The 14,054-nt window shown below is 41.4% G+C and overlaps 5 protein-coding genes across 5 annotated transcripts; 2 read left to right on the top strand and 3 right to left on the bottom strand.

Annotated features, from left to right (window-relative positions):
* Positions 1-70: 70 nt before the first annotated feature.
* BDB00DRAFT_765749 (Pex12 amino terminal region-domain-containing protein) lies at positions 71-1,063 on the top strand (the record flags this gene model as incomplete). The annotated part of the gene is made up of 4 exons (XM_053119538.1): positions 71-286; positions 387-534; positions 616-752; positions 818-1,063. 4 exons carry the CDS (start codon positions 71-73, stop codon positions 1,061-1,063), a joined length of 747 nt encoding a protein of 248 aa, XP_052978508.1.
* A 637-nt stretch (positions 1,064-1,700) lies between these two features.
* On the bottom strand, positions 1,701-2,255 carry BDB00DRAFT_788854 (transcription initiation factor IID, 18kD subunit-domain-containing protein; the record flags this gene model as incomplete). The annotated part of the gene is made up of 3 exons (XM_053120838.1): positions 1,701-1,889; positions 1,963-2,060; positions 2,150-2,255. The coding sequence occupies 3 exons, from the start codon at positions 2,253-2,255 to the stop codon at positions 1,701-1,703; spliced, it is 393 nt and encodes a 130-aa protein (XP_052978507.1).
* A 1,408-nt stretch (positions 2,256-3,663) lies between these two features.
* On the top strand, positions 3,664-4,588 carry BDB00DRAFT_829003 (uncharacterized protein). The gene has a single exon (XM_053123903.1). The coding sequence runs from the start codon at positions 3,991-3,993 to the stop codon at positions 4,267-4,269; it is 279 nt and encodes a 92-aa protein (XP_052978506.1). The 5' UTR covers positions 3,664-3,990; the 3' UTR covers positions 4,270-4,588.
* Positions 4,589-5,515: 927 nt separating this feature from the next.
* Positions 5,516-6,320, bottom strand: BDB00DRAFT_829002 (uncharacterized protein). Its single transcript, XM_053123902.1, has 2 exons — positions 5,992-6,320; positions 5,516-5,902 (listed from the first exon to the last, which is right to left on the bottom strand). Exons 1-2 carry the CDS (start codon positions 6,193-6,195, stop codon positions 5,741-5,743), a joined length of 366 nt encoding a protein of 121 aa, XP_052978505.1. The 5' UTR covers positions 6,196-6,320; the 3' UTR covers positions 5,516-5,740.
* Positions 6,321-9,846: 3,526 nt separating this feature from the next.
* BDB00DRAFT_958444 (uncharacterized protein) lies at positions 9,847-11,378 on the bottom strand (the record flags this gene model as incomplete). Its single annotated transcript, XM_053129680.1, has 5 exons — positions 11,272-11,378; positions 10,612-11,037; positions 10,441-10,519; positions 10,048-10,346; positions 9,847-9,944 (listed from the first exon to the last, which is right to left on the bottom strand). Exons 2-5 carry the CDS (start codon positions 11,003-11,005, stop codon positions 9,847-9,849), a joined length of 870 nt encoding a protein of 289 aa, XP_052978504.1. The 5' UTR covers positions 11,006-11,037; positions 11,272-11,378.
* Positions 11,379-14,054: the final 2,676 nt, after the last annotated feature.

The following is a 14,054-nucleotide window of genomic DNA, read 5'->3' as shown; positions in this document are numbered from 1 at the left end:
CTCGTAATCTTGAATTATATACATATACCTTGATCCCTTTGTCTCCCAATTACTAGTACTACTGTTATAAATGTTGCGCTCACCCTCACAACCACCGCAACCAGAATGGTCAGCAAGCTGGAGTGCATTGCAACCGGCATTACAAAAAGTACGACGGTCCATGGCCACAGCTCGGACGTCCCCCATCAAAGTCATGCGAGTGAGTCAGCTTGATTCCGATATTCTCGACAGTGAGCTGTTTCAAATCCTTAAAGATCAATTATGGAGTGCACTGTCCCTATTCAAGGTATGTTATACTATTAGCATTTTTTTTCTCTGTGTTCCCCTTTGGTATGCTGCAGAATGGTGTTGTCACTATGTTTACTGACAGACACATGATTCAATAGCCCACTTTTAAAGAACGGTTCGAGCCGGAACTGCTGGCAGTTCTCAACCTGTTTTTATTTAAACTCTCGGTATATGACTCAAGTGCAACATATGGCTCGCAACTACAAAATTTGAAATATAGAAATGAATGGAAGCATGGTGGAGCCTGTAAGTTTAATTTTCGGGTTTGGGATCCAAGAACAACAAGCCAGCAAATCTTGATACTAAAACTGCTACTACCACAAACAGTGGAGTCCATTGCGAAAGACGCACCCTTGAGTCAAGCACAAAAGATTCTATATGGCGTATTCACAGTGGGCGGGCAGTATGCTTGGTCTCGAGCGAATAGATACATCACGTCACAAGGGTGGGGCGAACTTGATGAGGTGAGAGAGAAAAGAAATCAGAAGAACTGTGGGTTTGTGGATGGCTAATGCCAAAAGAAAAACAGTCAGATATCCGTAACAAAGTCTATCGAGTTTTACAAGCAGGCGAAAAGTACTGGAAGGCGTTCTCTTTGCTAAACTTTCTGATCTTTTTGTGGAACGGTAAATACCGGACATTGATTGATCGGATTCTGGCAATGCGGCTGGTCTATGCAAAGAAATCCTTAAACCGTCAAGTCAGCTTTGAGTTTTTAAACAGACAAATGGTCTGGCACGCATTTACGGTATGTAAAAGGCATTTACACATGTAAAAACTGGCAATTTTTTGCTGTGCTAAACCTCAAATATCGTTCGACATGTAGGAATTCTTGCTGTTCTTGGTACCATTAATCAATGTCGAGAAACTTAAGCTCAGAATGATGAGAACACTGCTTCCCAAATCGTACCTGGTCTCATCCAAAGGCTTCGACCAACTGCCAACCAACCAGTGTGCCATTTGCCATGACAATGCATCCTCGGCTGAGTCAGGTCCTGCTGGTCAAGTGCAGGACTTTACGGTGCATAACCCGTACGAGACAAATTGTGGCCATGTGTACTGCTACTACTGTGTCCAAACCAAGTTATCCGTTTTCGGTGACGAGTGGCCGTGTCTGAGATGCGGCGAGCGCGTTGAATCGATCAATAAGCTTGTGGAGAAAGTAGAGGACAAGAATGACAATGACAGAGAGAAAGATGTAACTACCCATAGCAATAATGGCGATGGTGACGATATCAAGGAATAGATGGCATTGCTATTATATGTTTTCGTTTTTGTATTTGCTATGTACACGACACTCTCCTCACCTAGAGAGAAGATGTTTGATATAGACGGAAGAAAATCATTCTCTCCCAATCCCTCTTCTACATATGCAGTGTCCGTCTTTGCTTTTAGGATACTACATGGTATATTTACGCTACTTCATCCGCTGGATCCATTTCCTTCTCGTCAAACAGCTGCTTCGCTCGTCGAATATCGTCATTCATGTACAGTAGCTCCTCGACACGACCGATCTTCTTTTTGTCCTTTCGTAAAACGTATTTAAAATCCTCAACACGTACTTTGCCGCGGTGCTCTGCTACTTTAGCTGCTTCTTGACACTGTAGAAAGAGTAGTTGTACTTGTCAGACCTTATGAGCGAAACATGCAAACGCAAGGCCAATTGTTACTTACCATTTCGGTAATGTAATTAATAACCAAATCGTCCATGACAGCAACTGAATCTGAAGCCGGATTTGAAACGTCTCCAAAACCGTACATTAATAGTTTCACTACACGCCATAATCGTGAGCATGACTGAACAGCAACCAGAAACTAAAAAAGATCCAAAAACTTGATCAAACGAGACGCATGCACTTACAATCTTTGGCAAACATGCCCTTACGCACTGTTTTTCGACGGCCAGGGCCAGTGCCTGGTTCTTTGGTGGTGCTGGGCGCATCTTTTTGTTCTTTATGTTCGCTCATGTGGTAGGGTATATATACAGTGGTTTTAAAAGTAGAAAAAGTCAAACCGCAAGAGAAAACTCCCAGCGATGATTTTTCCCCCTTTGTGAAACCAACAAAGCTCGGAAGCAGAAGCTTTGATAAATTACTCCAATATATAGACCCACGAATGTTATGCGCTCGCATCACTCAAAATTTTACCCATACTATAGCCAAGGAAAAAAATTGCCATCGCAACAACAAAGCTTCTTGGCAGATGCTTTGTGAACAATGCGTGTGCGTGGCACCAGTATAATTGATATGCTTGCACGGCAGACTAATAATAATTTCAAACAGCAAGTTCCCTGCCACTTGCCAACAAGGCAGTATGTAGTAGGGAAAAAGTAGAATTGACGTCAAAGTAAATCTTTTTTTTCTTTCGAGAGAAGACAAACAGCGACGACCTATGTGGTATATTCAGAGCGAGATAGTAACAATGTCACGTTATTATCGATCTCGATCTCTCGCCGCCCCAACACTAGTTCTTTCTCTATTGATCATATCGTCTTGCTTGGCGTAACAAGCTGTCCCCAATATTCACACACACACACATACACACCCAAGCGTATGATAATGAAATTAAAGTAAATGTTCGAAAATAGCAACAACAAAAATCGTATTTCGGTCGCCACATCTTTTTCTTTGTGCGCGCGCGCACGGTGTAGAGCCGGGAGGGGATGCACAAGTAAATATTCTAAACCCAAGTGGCGTTGGTACTTTAAATCTTGATTGCTATTACAGCTGTGCATGGTCTGATAGCAACCTCACTGACCCATTATTAAGGTTGTTTCTTAATTGGGATAGGCCCTTTGATGCTATAGTAAACTGCATAAAGCGGCTTGGGCCTTTCTGTAATGCCACAATGCTCTTACTTCTTTTTGCTCAATTGGCAAATAGTACATGTTAGCAGCAATATTTGTTAAGGCACTACGAGCTACTCTATTAGATTAACAAACCTCAGGTAAGAATAATGATGATGATGGTAGATCCGTTGAGCGAAGGCACGAAATGGGTTGTCACGGATGCATAGCTAAAGTCAAGAGAACTAAATTGCATTATCTTTTGTGTTGCAACAGTTGACGACATATGGGTTCTCCTAGGAGTATGAAATAATTTAGGCTTTGTGTCGCCGCAACACAAAATTTTTGAAAGGCTGGTATAAAAATAGCATCTTGCAGGAATGTGACACAGAGCTTTTATAAAAGGGGGAATGCATGTAGGAACTTGTGGCCTGAGTTGTCAAGGTGGCTGATGAAAAGAAAAAGTATAGCCCGGGAGACATAATACGCCACCATACGCGCTTTAAGATGCTAGTAGCGCAATTGCAAGGAGATAGGAGGCTGAAGCAATTGTATCAACAAGCAATTATAATTATCTTCTTGTTCTCCCGCCTTCTTCCATTCCGCATGAAAGCTATAAAAAGCGCGCCGCTTTTGACGGCTTGATTGATCTTCACTTCTTTTCTATTATCCTCTGCCAGCTTTAGCAAACTCTTTCCAATTTCACGTCATCATCATGGTTAGTCGCGGATCGAACGCAGCAGTACAATGGGTCTACAGTGCCGGATCAAACTGGACACCCTTGGATCAATATACGCAACAGTCCATTGAAGCATTATGGTCGCAAAACGGTTGCTCCTGGATCCACAACTGCCCATCATTTGGTGGAAAACCAGTCTTTGTCGATGCAACTGAATTGACTATCACGTACAGCGGATATGCCTATACAATCGCTCGGCGGTACGAAAAGCAGCGAACATATCGTTGTTAGGACCCATCCTTTATCATCTACACACACAATAGCATACACACTGAACATCGCGACCAGCAGCAATTCAACGTACATCTTGTACACAGCAGCACTTCCAACATCTTCACGCTTTTCAACTATGCACACACTCTCTTCCCAATGTAGTTACACTTCTTTGCTTTTTCGTTCATCATCCTTGAATTACTATTTCCTACTACGCCTAGTACCTACTTCATTTACCCTATGATCCCTCATCATTATTGTCCTTCTCTATTTCCTCATTTACTTGTATTTCAATTGTTCTATGATATATACAATTCACATATATGCACTTTTGGTTCTTATTTCCTCCTTTGTTATTTCGCACCTGAAAGTAGAACCTATCCATCACTACATAAATAAAACATCTGGCATGTTGCAACATCATCTACATATTATGTGGCTATATACGCATTGTTTCTGCTGCTAATGTGCACAGCTATCATCAAGGTCTGTGACAAAGCGAGGCTTGACAGGAGGGAAAAGTTATTCAATTCAATTGTTTGGTTGTTGCCAGGATGTGTAATATGCTGATTTAAAAATAAACTTCAAAGTATAAAAAAAGGTTACACAAAAGTACAGCATATGATCGTGTGGAGACCGACAGTGTATCTTTCACTCATTCCAACTACCGCTCTACTATGTCGAGGCATACTTTACGTCAGAATGAGCATCATTGTACATAGTTATCTAAATCTATAACCAATTATCTATTCATCACCAATTATCGATGTTGTATGGTGGGAGACTGACATTTCACCACGCTTTCTTGATATGACCTCTCCTTTCATTATTGCATCCGCTGTGCAGGGAAACAAAAATTAAGCGTTACTGCATATACATACTGTCTAATGATCCACATGTTTGACGTATCTGGTGTCTTTTTACAGGGACCTAATGGGTAAAGTAATAGAGAGATTTCTGTTGATATTGCATACATGATGATGCTTGAGAATTATCAACACGCAGCTACTAGCAATTAAGCAATTGACAACATTCGAATCATATATAGTTTTTTATACTAATCTTCTTTTTATAGACCCTCAAGCGTCCGAGTCTTCGACGGCTCTACTTTACGCACAGCATCTGGCTTTAAACTATTCCCCTCCAAACAATTGTAGGAGCACCACCTATCATATAGAGAACTTTAATTGAAGTACGCGTGGAAAACCACAAACAATTTCAAATCGCATATTTCGGGGAAATGTATCTATACATATAGAGTAAAGGCATAGAAGTACACTGCAGAGTAACGAGAGATATAAACATCGAAAATAGTGGTGATTGATGACAAGACGTACTTGTGGAAAAAGGTACGTATTTTGGTGATTATGACGTTAACATGGATACACAAATACATATTAGACGTGTCCTTGGTAGCCTCTCCCAGCATCGTTTCTATAATAATAAGCACCGTGTGTCACGGTACTTTTCTCAGTTAACTGCTGATTTGACCGAAATCAGCAAATAGAGAAGTTTATTATAGATAGATAATCACTTGTAATTATCATTCCAGGAGGATGGCTCTGGTAATACTATGATTACCATAAAGAGGCGGGAGGAGAGGGTCGTGAAATGTATAATTTTACATTTGCTTTTAGGAGTATTATAGTACAAGCTAGCAAAGAAGACTAGATATTATAAAATGTACATTGAAATCATTGCTTTTCGGGCTTGGATCATTTTTCATAGCGTCTAGCAAGCAGATTGCTCAAGGAAGTTGCTGTAGCGCGTACACCACAGTTCCATTCGTGCTGCAAACATCGTTTAAATGCATCACGTTGGGCTTCGCGTCTTCGATATCGAGGCATAGGACGCTGACCCCAATATGCCACAAATTCCTACGTAATTATTTTCCACACACAATAAACGTCGAGTGCTTCATGGACTTTTATCTCTCTATCACTCTCTTTCTCCTGTATAAACATACCTCGTCACGCAAAAGGTAAGGAACACCGCCGCCAATCTCAAGTCTTCGTCGCATGTGTAGCATGGCTTCGCGCCATGTCGACAATTGTTCGTCCATGTGGTTTTGGAATCCCCATTGCGCAGTCGCTAATCCAAGTGCACTTCCCGAGAATCCGAGACAGAATGAGATTAACGTTGTGCGATTCGTATAAAGTCGATCACCCATATATGCACAGCATCAACGCTTTTGAGAAGGTAGTGGTAAAGGAAATAACGGGAAAGCAGCTGTCACTTGTAATTTTTGAGGGTGTGTCGGAATCAACACCAGATACACAAATTCAGGGGTGATACAAGAGGGGTTGCTGACAACATTTGTAAACAACAACAATGGTTTAATGCAGGTACCAGTCGGTAGAATGAATTATCCATCCCTGCTGTCTCTTCTATCCATCTATCCATAGTAGGGGGAGAGGGGGTGGGGCGCATGTGTGAACATCTTGATTCTTTACAGGACAAAACCATTTGCGTAATGATCTAGCGAACAAAAACGATATGTCGTGGTTTGAATCCGAGGACCCTGCTGCTGTGCTGGATGCGGGTTTACTTTTCACACACGTAGTAATACTGTTATAGGTGTTGCACACACGCACAACAAAGCCACGTACGTTCCCTACACCCAGATAGAGTAGTCATAAAGATAAAAAGACAATATAATGTTAGCTATTATGTCTGTTAATAAGCAAAAATGCATAGTAAGATGGTAGCGCGCTTATACTACGACATTAAGAAGAAGCAAGTAAAAAGAACTGCCACTCTTCTCTCATTATGAAAACAGGAGTGAATGCATAGAATGTGTAACTGCTAAGGAATGTTCTTCCCTTTCGCGGATATGAAGTACAGAATCGGCACTATAGTGCCGTGATGGCTTGAGCACAATCCAAGCATGTGGCCATAACAGCAATTCCACAAATGCGAAAACAAAGAGGGGGCGCGGCGGAACTGATATACCACACACACACACACACGCTCTCTCTCTTTCACTAGTTTTATTTCTGTTGTGCTTCCAGAAGAAAGCAAGGTTGCTCAAGTGACTCTGGACTTCAAACAAAGCTTTCCAGGAAAGTATGATCCTGTGTGGCTTTTTTCTACCTATCCTTTATACGAGGTCATATAGACGATGAGAAAATCCACCGTTTTTAGTTGCACATTGTTTAGTATCGATTAGATGCACACACGGTTCTAACATACATCTGGCCGATTTGCATGCAGATCTTATTATTTCTGCTATATATGATATGGACGAGGCGAGCTACTAGAGAGGGAGGTCGTTGGTGTCTAGTTACAGATTGACATCAAGACGAACAAAATAAGGAGACTGATCAAATATGGGTACTGTAAATTTTTACGTACTTCACCTTCCTTTTTTGGATTTTTACGTACTTAGCCTCCAAGTTTTTATGTACTTAGCCACTCAAGTACGTAAATCGGTTCTGACGCTGTATATTTGTACTATAAAATTTTACGTACTTCCTATTTGGGAATTTTACGTACTTGTCTTTTTTGTGCCTCGTTTGAGTAGATCATACAAATAGCTACCATTGATGTAGCCTATCATACTTTGACTCTGTATAACCGTCGCAGCTACGATGGCTACTGTAAATTTTTTACGTACTTCACCTTACTTTTTATGCAAAAAGTTACGTACTTGGCCACCGAAGTACATAAATGTTATAAACATTCTTCGACCTCTAGTAAGTGATCATCCTCAACCTCGTTGATGACATATTAAATCCCCATCTATCATCATCATCCGAATTATCGACCTTAATACCAATCTTTCCGTTTATTCACATCATTGATTTCTATAGTAAAGACATATATATATATATATCATAGTCTTTGAACGATAAAACATCAGTCAGTTGTCTTGTTTCCTCCCTATACCTTGTTCTTGTTTCTTCCCTCACTATCTGGTTTCCTACCTTCTGGCTTCCTTCTTGTCTTGTCCTGTTCTTGCCGAAAGCACCTAGCACATTCTCGTCCGGTGTTTCTGGCCTTGTGTTGTATTGTCCCTGTTCGCACCTTACAGTAAATCAGTTCTCGCGCTGTATATTTAACCTATAAAATTTTACGTACTTCTCATTTTGGAGTTACATACTTCCGATTTTACGTACCTGCTGTATATGATTTTTAAGTACCTTGAGCGCTTAAAGGACCATACATGTTGTTATTACTTTGAAGATTTTGTATATATAAAATATAATCACATTTCACGGAAGGGCAAGAAAGCCCACACTATGTTTTAAAGGTACGTAAAGGTTGATGTACGTAAAAATTGGTGTTAGTATGATTGTATGACTAGTGAGTGTAAGTAGTCAAGGAACGCGCTCAGAAAAAAGAGACCGGTTTTCCTGCCAGAGCGACTGCTTTACCTGCAATCGCCGAAAATGGAAGTACGTAAAAATTCGCGCACCCATCAAATATAGGGCGATATGCCAATCAGCAGTGATAACGATGGTGTGAAAACGTCGTTTACTTGTTGATACTAATGTGTCCATATAAAAAAAACAATCGCTGGCATCTGAATGATTATAACAAACGCAAAGCAGGTCATTTAGTGTGTACGTACGACAACTACACTGAAACGAAGGATTTAAGCTCTTTTCGCTCATTATCTTCACATAGCTTTTGTATGGAGAAATGGATGTGACCATCGTATGGTTAAATACAGTTGAGAACAAAGCCTCGTTCTCGTTGTTTGCTCAACACATGCATGCCCAAGGTAAGGTTTTCTCAAACAACTGGCAAAACCGAGCCGCCCGTTTATTTAATATACTCCATTAAATTATATGTTTATATGAGGTTGCCCAGGACCCTGAATCTGCCTTGTAGTGACTAGGATCGTGGCGTTTTGCTGATTTCTTTATTTGCTTGTTGAGGTCCAGCACCATCAACAATTATTATGATGGCTGTTTCCATATACGATTTCGCTCGTCATTATTTATATGAATTGTTTGGCTTCAATGTATGAGAAGCAAGGTGGAGCTATATTGACGTGGTGCACCTGGATTCCTTTTTACCGGGTCGTGCTGCGCCCTAGTTTTTCTCCCTTCGTCAGAGAATGTAGCAGTATAGGCCCTGCCTGACCTGGTAATGCGAGTAACAACAACAAAGCTTCTTTCTTTTCGCTGTGAAGTGTGGGGTCCGCCCACATATGGGCAATCGTACCACAATGGGCAACCTTGGTACAGACAGGTAACCCTCGTACCAATGAGTGCGGTGGTTTAAGCAGTGGTGTGTGCTGTGTACGCAAGCCAGGGAAAAACTACGCAAAATCATAGAGAGAACAAGAGGGTGTATGTGAGCCAATGCCCGCATCGTGTATAATGCTCTCTTTGCCAAGCTACAGTATGATAACGACTTTATAGATTATTGAAACATCATCATATATTTAATCTTACCCGCACCCTTCCCAACCATGGGCAGCATTGTCGACCCGCACTTGGAAATTCAGTTAATGTTTTGTGGAACCAATCATGGTGTTACGTAACAAAGAATGGGATTGGCGTTGAGGGCAACAACCAAGCCTGGAAAGAAAATTTGACTAACGAGAAACAGCACTAAAAAACTACTGAGTTAGAGTCACTTTTTGTACTTCATTTCCAAAAGTGTAACCGATGGTCCGATTTCATATATTGCTCGGGTGTGTTAGTTCACAAGAATAGACGTGCTATTAGATCCTGCAACAAATTAGGCAGCAGCCTATCAAGATAGCATGTGCAGCTTATCGACGATGCGTGATGATGATATGTACTAAGAGTTTTTATGTGACAGAGTGATATATTGTGGACGTTTACTTGGCTATGTAGTATAGGAATTAATAGAATGCTGCAATGGTAAAGTCCTTAAAATAAGTGTACATTTCTTCCTCGGGCGCCCAGTCAATCCCAGAACCACCAAAGAAAGTATGGAATGCTATAAAAAAACAGCAGGTAACGAGGATGATCAATTAACGACGAGTGTTTAAAACGAAACCACGGGGAAGAACAAAAACAATTGCGCTGAGAACTCAACATACCAACGCCAATGATCTTATCAGTGTCTCGAGCAACCAATGCCAGTTGGTTTTCGCTATAGACGAGTCTCCCGTTAACGTGTACGTGCACCATGCCATCCAATCTGTCAGGGTGATTCAGTTTGAGGGTTTGACGGATCTTGACCCATTCGCCCTTCTGGAACCTCCAAGAGCCACGGCCGAGACTGTAGCCATAGTTGGGATTGCAAATGTTTCCTTCTTCATCGCAAAGAGTGTCGCGCTGCTTGCTTTCAGGCATATAAGCATAGATTTCACCATCACCTTGACGACGCCACATGAATCTATGCAGGTTTATCCATGACACAACATGAGCATAAGACATGCATATGCGGTATCGCTCTCTCGTTCAAAAAGACGGTAGTAATAGATATATACCTGGTAGAAAAGCAACTCTCAGAATCAGAACCTCCTGAGCATCCTTCATGGCCACCGTAAAGACCTGGCAATTTACCACCTAAACAATACAGCAACAACGTCTCAGTATCAATGTGACAATAAGAGAGGCCAAGACGAGCGATGGCATACATGAAGAGGATGATGACTTACCCTTGACAAATGTGAATGAATCCGGAAAGTAAACCTGATATTCAAAAGAGACAAGTCTGGCTTCACGTCGCAGCGTGATGGGCTGCGCATAAAATCCTATACCGCCTTGTGGACTTCCTGCAGGATTGCTGCTTCCCACTGGGTAAGTGACCTGCAGCACTTTTTCACTGCCACCAGCTGGATCGTCAACGATTCTGTGGTTGTTGTATGAAGTGCCGCCGCTTCTAGGCCAGGACCATCGGTTAATGCTCCACTCCTCGCGCCATGCTGCAGTGCTGTCTGATTTGTCGTCTGCGTAATCGTTCCAGTTTTTAAAGCTCCAGCTTTCTAAAAAGAAGGCGTGTGCACAACTTGCCGTCAAGGCCAGCAGCAGGACAAGATGAATTAATTGCATGGTTTAATTGGAAGGGGGGCGTGCCAGGTATGCTATGTATGGCGCGGTTATTATGCAACAAGAAAGAGATAGTTAGAAAAATGTTGAAAATGAAATCAAAAGAGAGAGAGAGAGAGATCGTGTGTGTGTGTGTGTAAAGCGAGATAGAAGGAATAAACGAAAAAAAAATACGATGCTTTTATAGCAAAACGATTCCATTCATCTGTCGTTAAGGTTCATAGGTGCAACAACGAGGATTGACATTTTTAGTCGAGAAGACGTATTACCATCTTGTACCGAAGCGGTCCAACCTCGGCTTCTGTTTTGTGTAGGAGCCCAAGAACTTCACATGGACGCCGTATATCGTATGAACTCAGGAACCGTTAAAACGCGCGTGCGAAGCACATTTTCAAACCGTCCCTCCCCCAAATTTGGTTCTCAGCCTGGCTACAGTGCTTCAGACCTGCTCTTTTTGTCGCTTTGAGCATTTATTCTGCCCACGCTTACCATTTCAATGACACTGAATGGATCAACTCAAGAAGATTTTCAAGTTTTGATTAGATGTCAGCTTCAAGGATCGCTGCTCATCCGGTTTAAATAAAATATATATACTTTCTGTGGCAAACTGCTAGGGGGAGCCGACCGATCTGTTATACTGAATACACCTGTTGTCAACTTTTTGAGCACTGTATTAGCGTTCTGGACTCTGTTCATGGTTCACACTTTTCTGCTTTTGGATGTTCATAGTACGTTCAAAGAAATAGGAGGAGTGGGGCTCGCTCGGGCCACATGCGACTCTAACGAAGAAGGAGTGGCTGCTGTACTTGTGGTGGATGAAGAATTCGCTGATCATTGAGAGGGAGTACTGTAAGCGCTTAAACGCTAAAGTGGGTTCTCATCTTTCGGCATCCATAATACAGGCACAACATACGACCGATGGTCCCATCTCGTCAAAATACGGGTATTCTAAATATAAAGGCATACATCACACTGGGTTGGAAGATCTTTCCAATCTCACGAATGGTTGGACGTAACAAAAAACTAGTGGCACGTTATGTAAAACTTTCATAAAAAAAGGAAATGGCAAATTGCCCTGGATAATGACCCTCACAAGGATATGCCTTTGGATTACAGAAAAGTACGAACTTGTAGGCTTCATGCGTCAAGTGTAGATTTATAAGCTACAGTATAATCAGCTGACCCGGAGAGCTCTGAGCAGTGGCACCTAGTAGTAAAATAAAATAGAACTCAATTGCCGTGGACTAGTAGCAGGTGGCAACTTTTGCCGAAACATCGAAAATACTATTGAGGCTATCACTTGTGCTCTTTCTCTTTTTCTTTCTCATGCTCCTATCATACGTGTTTCGGTCAACTTTGTAAGTACTCTGTCAAGGCTTCTTTCGTCTACCTTCAACTCTAATGTTCATACTTGCTTATCCTTAAAGTAAAATGATGTGCCGGCTCTACTTGAGATACTATACACAATGATCATCCTAGTTTATTTGATCATTATACCACCAGTACCGAACCTGACTAAGGAATCGAAAATGCTCATACTGTATTCGCCATACAACATCGCCTTGATAAATTTTTATCCGGCAAGCCTACTTTACACGGAGAGACACCATATGTGTATTCACATCTATGGTGTAAACCTTCAAGAACAGCAAGTGGAGCAAAATAATGTTTGGTTGAAGTAGTAAAGGACGCAAGTATGCAATGACAAATACTGATAAGAATTGTACACGTCAGCCGATAAAAAAAGTCTCCATTTCCACCATAGGAAAGAAACCCCCTTTAAAACCCTTAAAAAACCGTAAACCTGGGAAACCCTCAAAACGGGCAAATCAAGTTTGGAATGCCAGCTTCGATCAGATTATTTGTATGGAAGGACGCATTCTAAAGAATATACAACCGTGCATTATGTTGAAGCGCAAAATAAAGCCAAAACGAGCTTAAAACGTACTTCTCTCCAAGCCTTGCACCAAAGATGATGCTTAGGATGCCAATGGTCCAACACACAGCCATAAAATGCTCATATGTATCCCGCCAATTTTTAACCAAGACTGCACAAATTCAACGACGGTTTTGCAATTCATCAAAGCATTAAGGGCAGAACGAGCTTCATCTCTTGTTTTCTTCGTATCGGCTGTTGACAGAGTAGTTTTGATCTATAACCCAACATTTGAACAAAAAGGTTATTTTGATATACGATATTGTGGCTAACTAAAAGGTACCTTGGACGTGATGTGCTTTTACCATGCTCTTTTGATGTGCCAATGATACAGAAGAACATGAACTTGATGACCGTAGACTTCTCGGATGCTGTTAGTTTCAAATGGACTGCAATCGATCATGATCCTTGTTGGTGTGTATTCCATTCTGTCCCGGAGCCATCGGAACCATACTTGCAGATTTTCACTATCTTCTTTATCTGTGATCATAAAAGCAAGAAGGTAACCTTGTCCAGTAACTGTATGCTTAGCAACGATAGAGAACAGATACGCATCAGCCCGACCATTGATGATAGATTTGCAAGTCTTGTGTGTGGCATCAATACAGATCTCATTTGATTTCTTGAGCAGCTATAGAGCACATACGTATCTTAATATACGAACATTGCATTATATTTAAATATATGTCTTTTCTTACCAAAGCTTGTCGTGGTGATATCCATGCAACAACAATAGTAAAATCCGTGATATATTCCAACGTCTGATAACCTTGATCTTTTAGATAGAGAAGCCACTTGACTACACTTTTTTATCGATTAAATCTTTTCTTGCTAATCTTGACTGTTGGTTGGCGATGATATTCATGACATGATGCTGCTTTGCACGTAAGGCTTCCGGGAACGGTCCTTCGCCTTCCTCGAGCTGATACCACAGGTTAGCATCTCTACAAGTTATCATCATAGTTTTGCTTTACATGTATAGATGATACTTACACTTTGAAGTTGTTTATCAGTCAAACGCAGATGTTCCTGAATTTGATCCCACTCCAACTTGCTATTGACAAGTTCTTCGATCCATTTACGTGTTTCAGCGGGGAGTTGTGAGCGAGTAGCATT

Source organism: Zychaea mexicana (genome assembly GCF_025766255.1).
Source record: "Zychaea mexicana strain RSA 1403 chromosome Unknown BDB00scaffold_49, whole genome shotgun sequence".
Classification (NCBI taxonomy): Eukaryota; Fungi; Mucoromycota; class Mucoromycetes; order Mucorales; family Lichtheimiaceae; genus Zychaea; species Zychaea mexicana.
The sequence above is the reverse complement of the archived record's forward strand: the minus strand, read 5'-3'. Positions and strand labels throughout refer to the sequence as shown.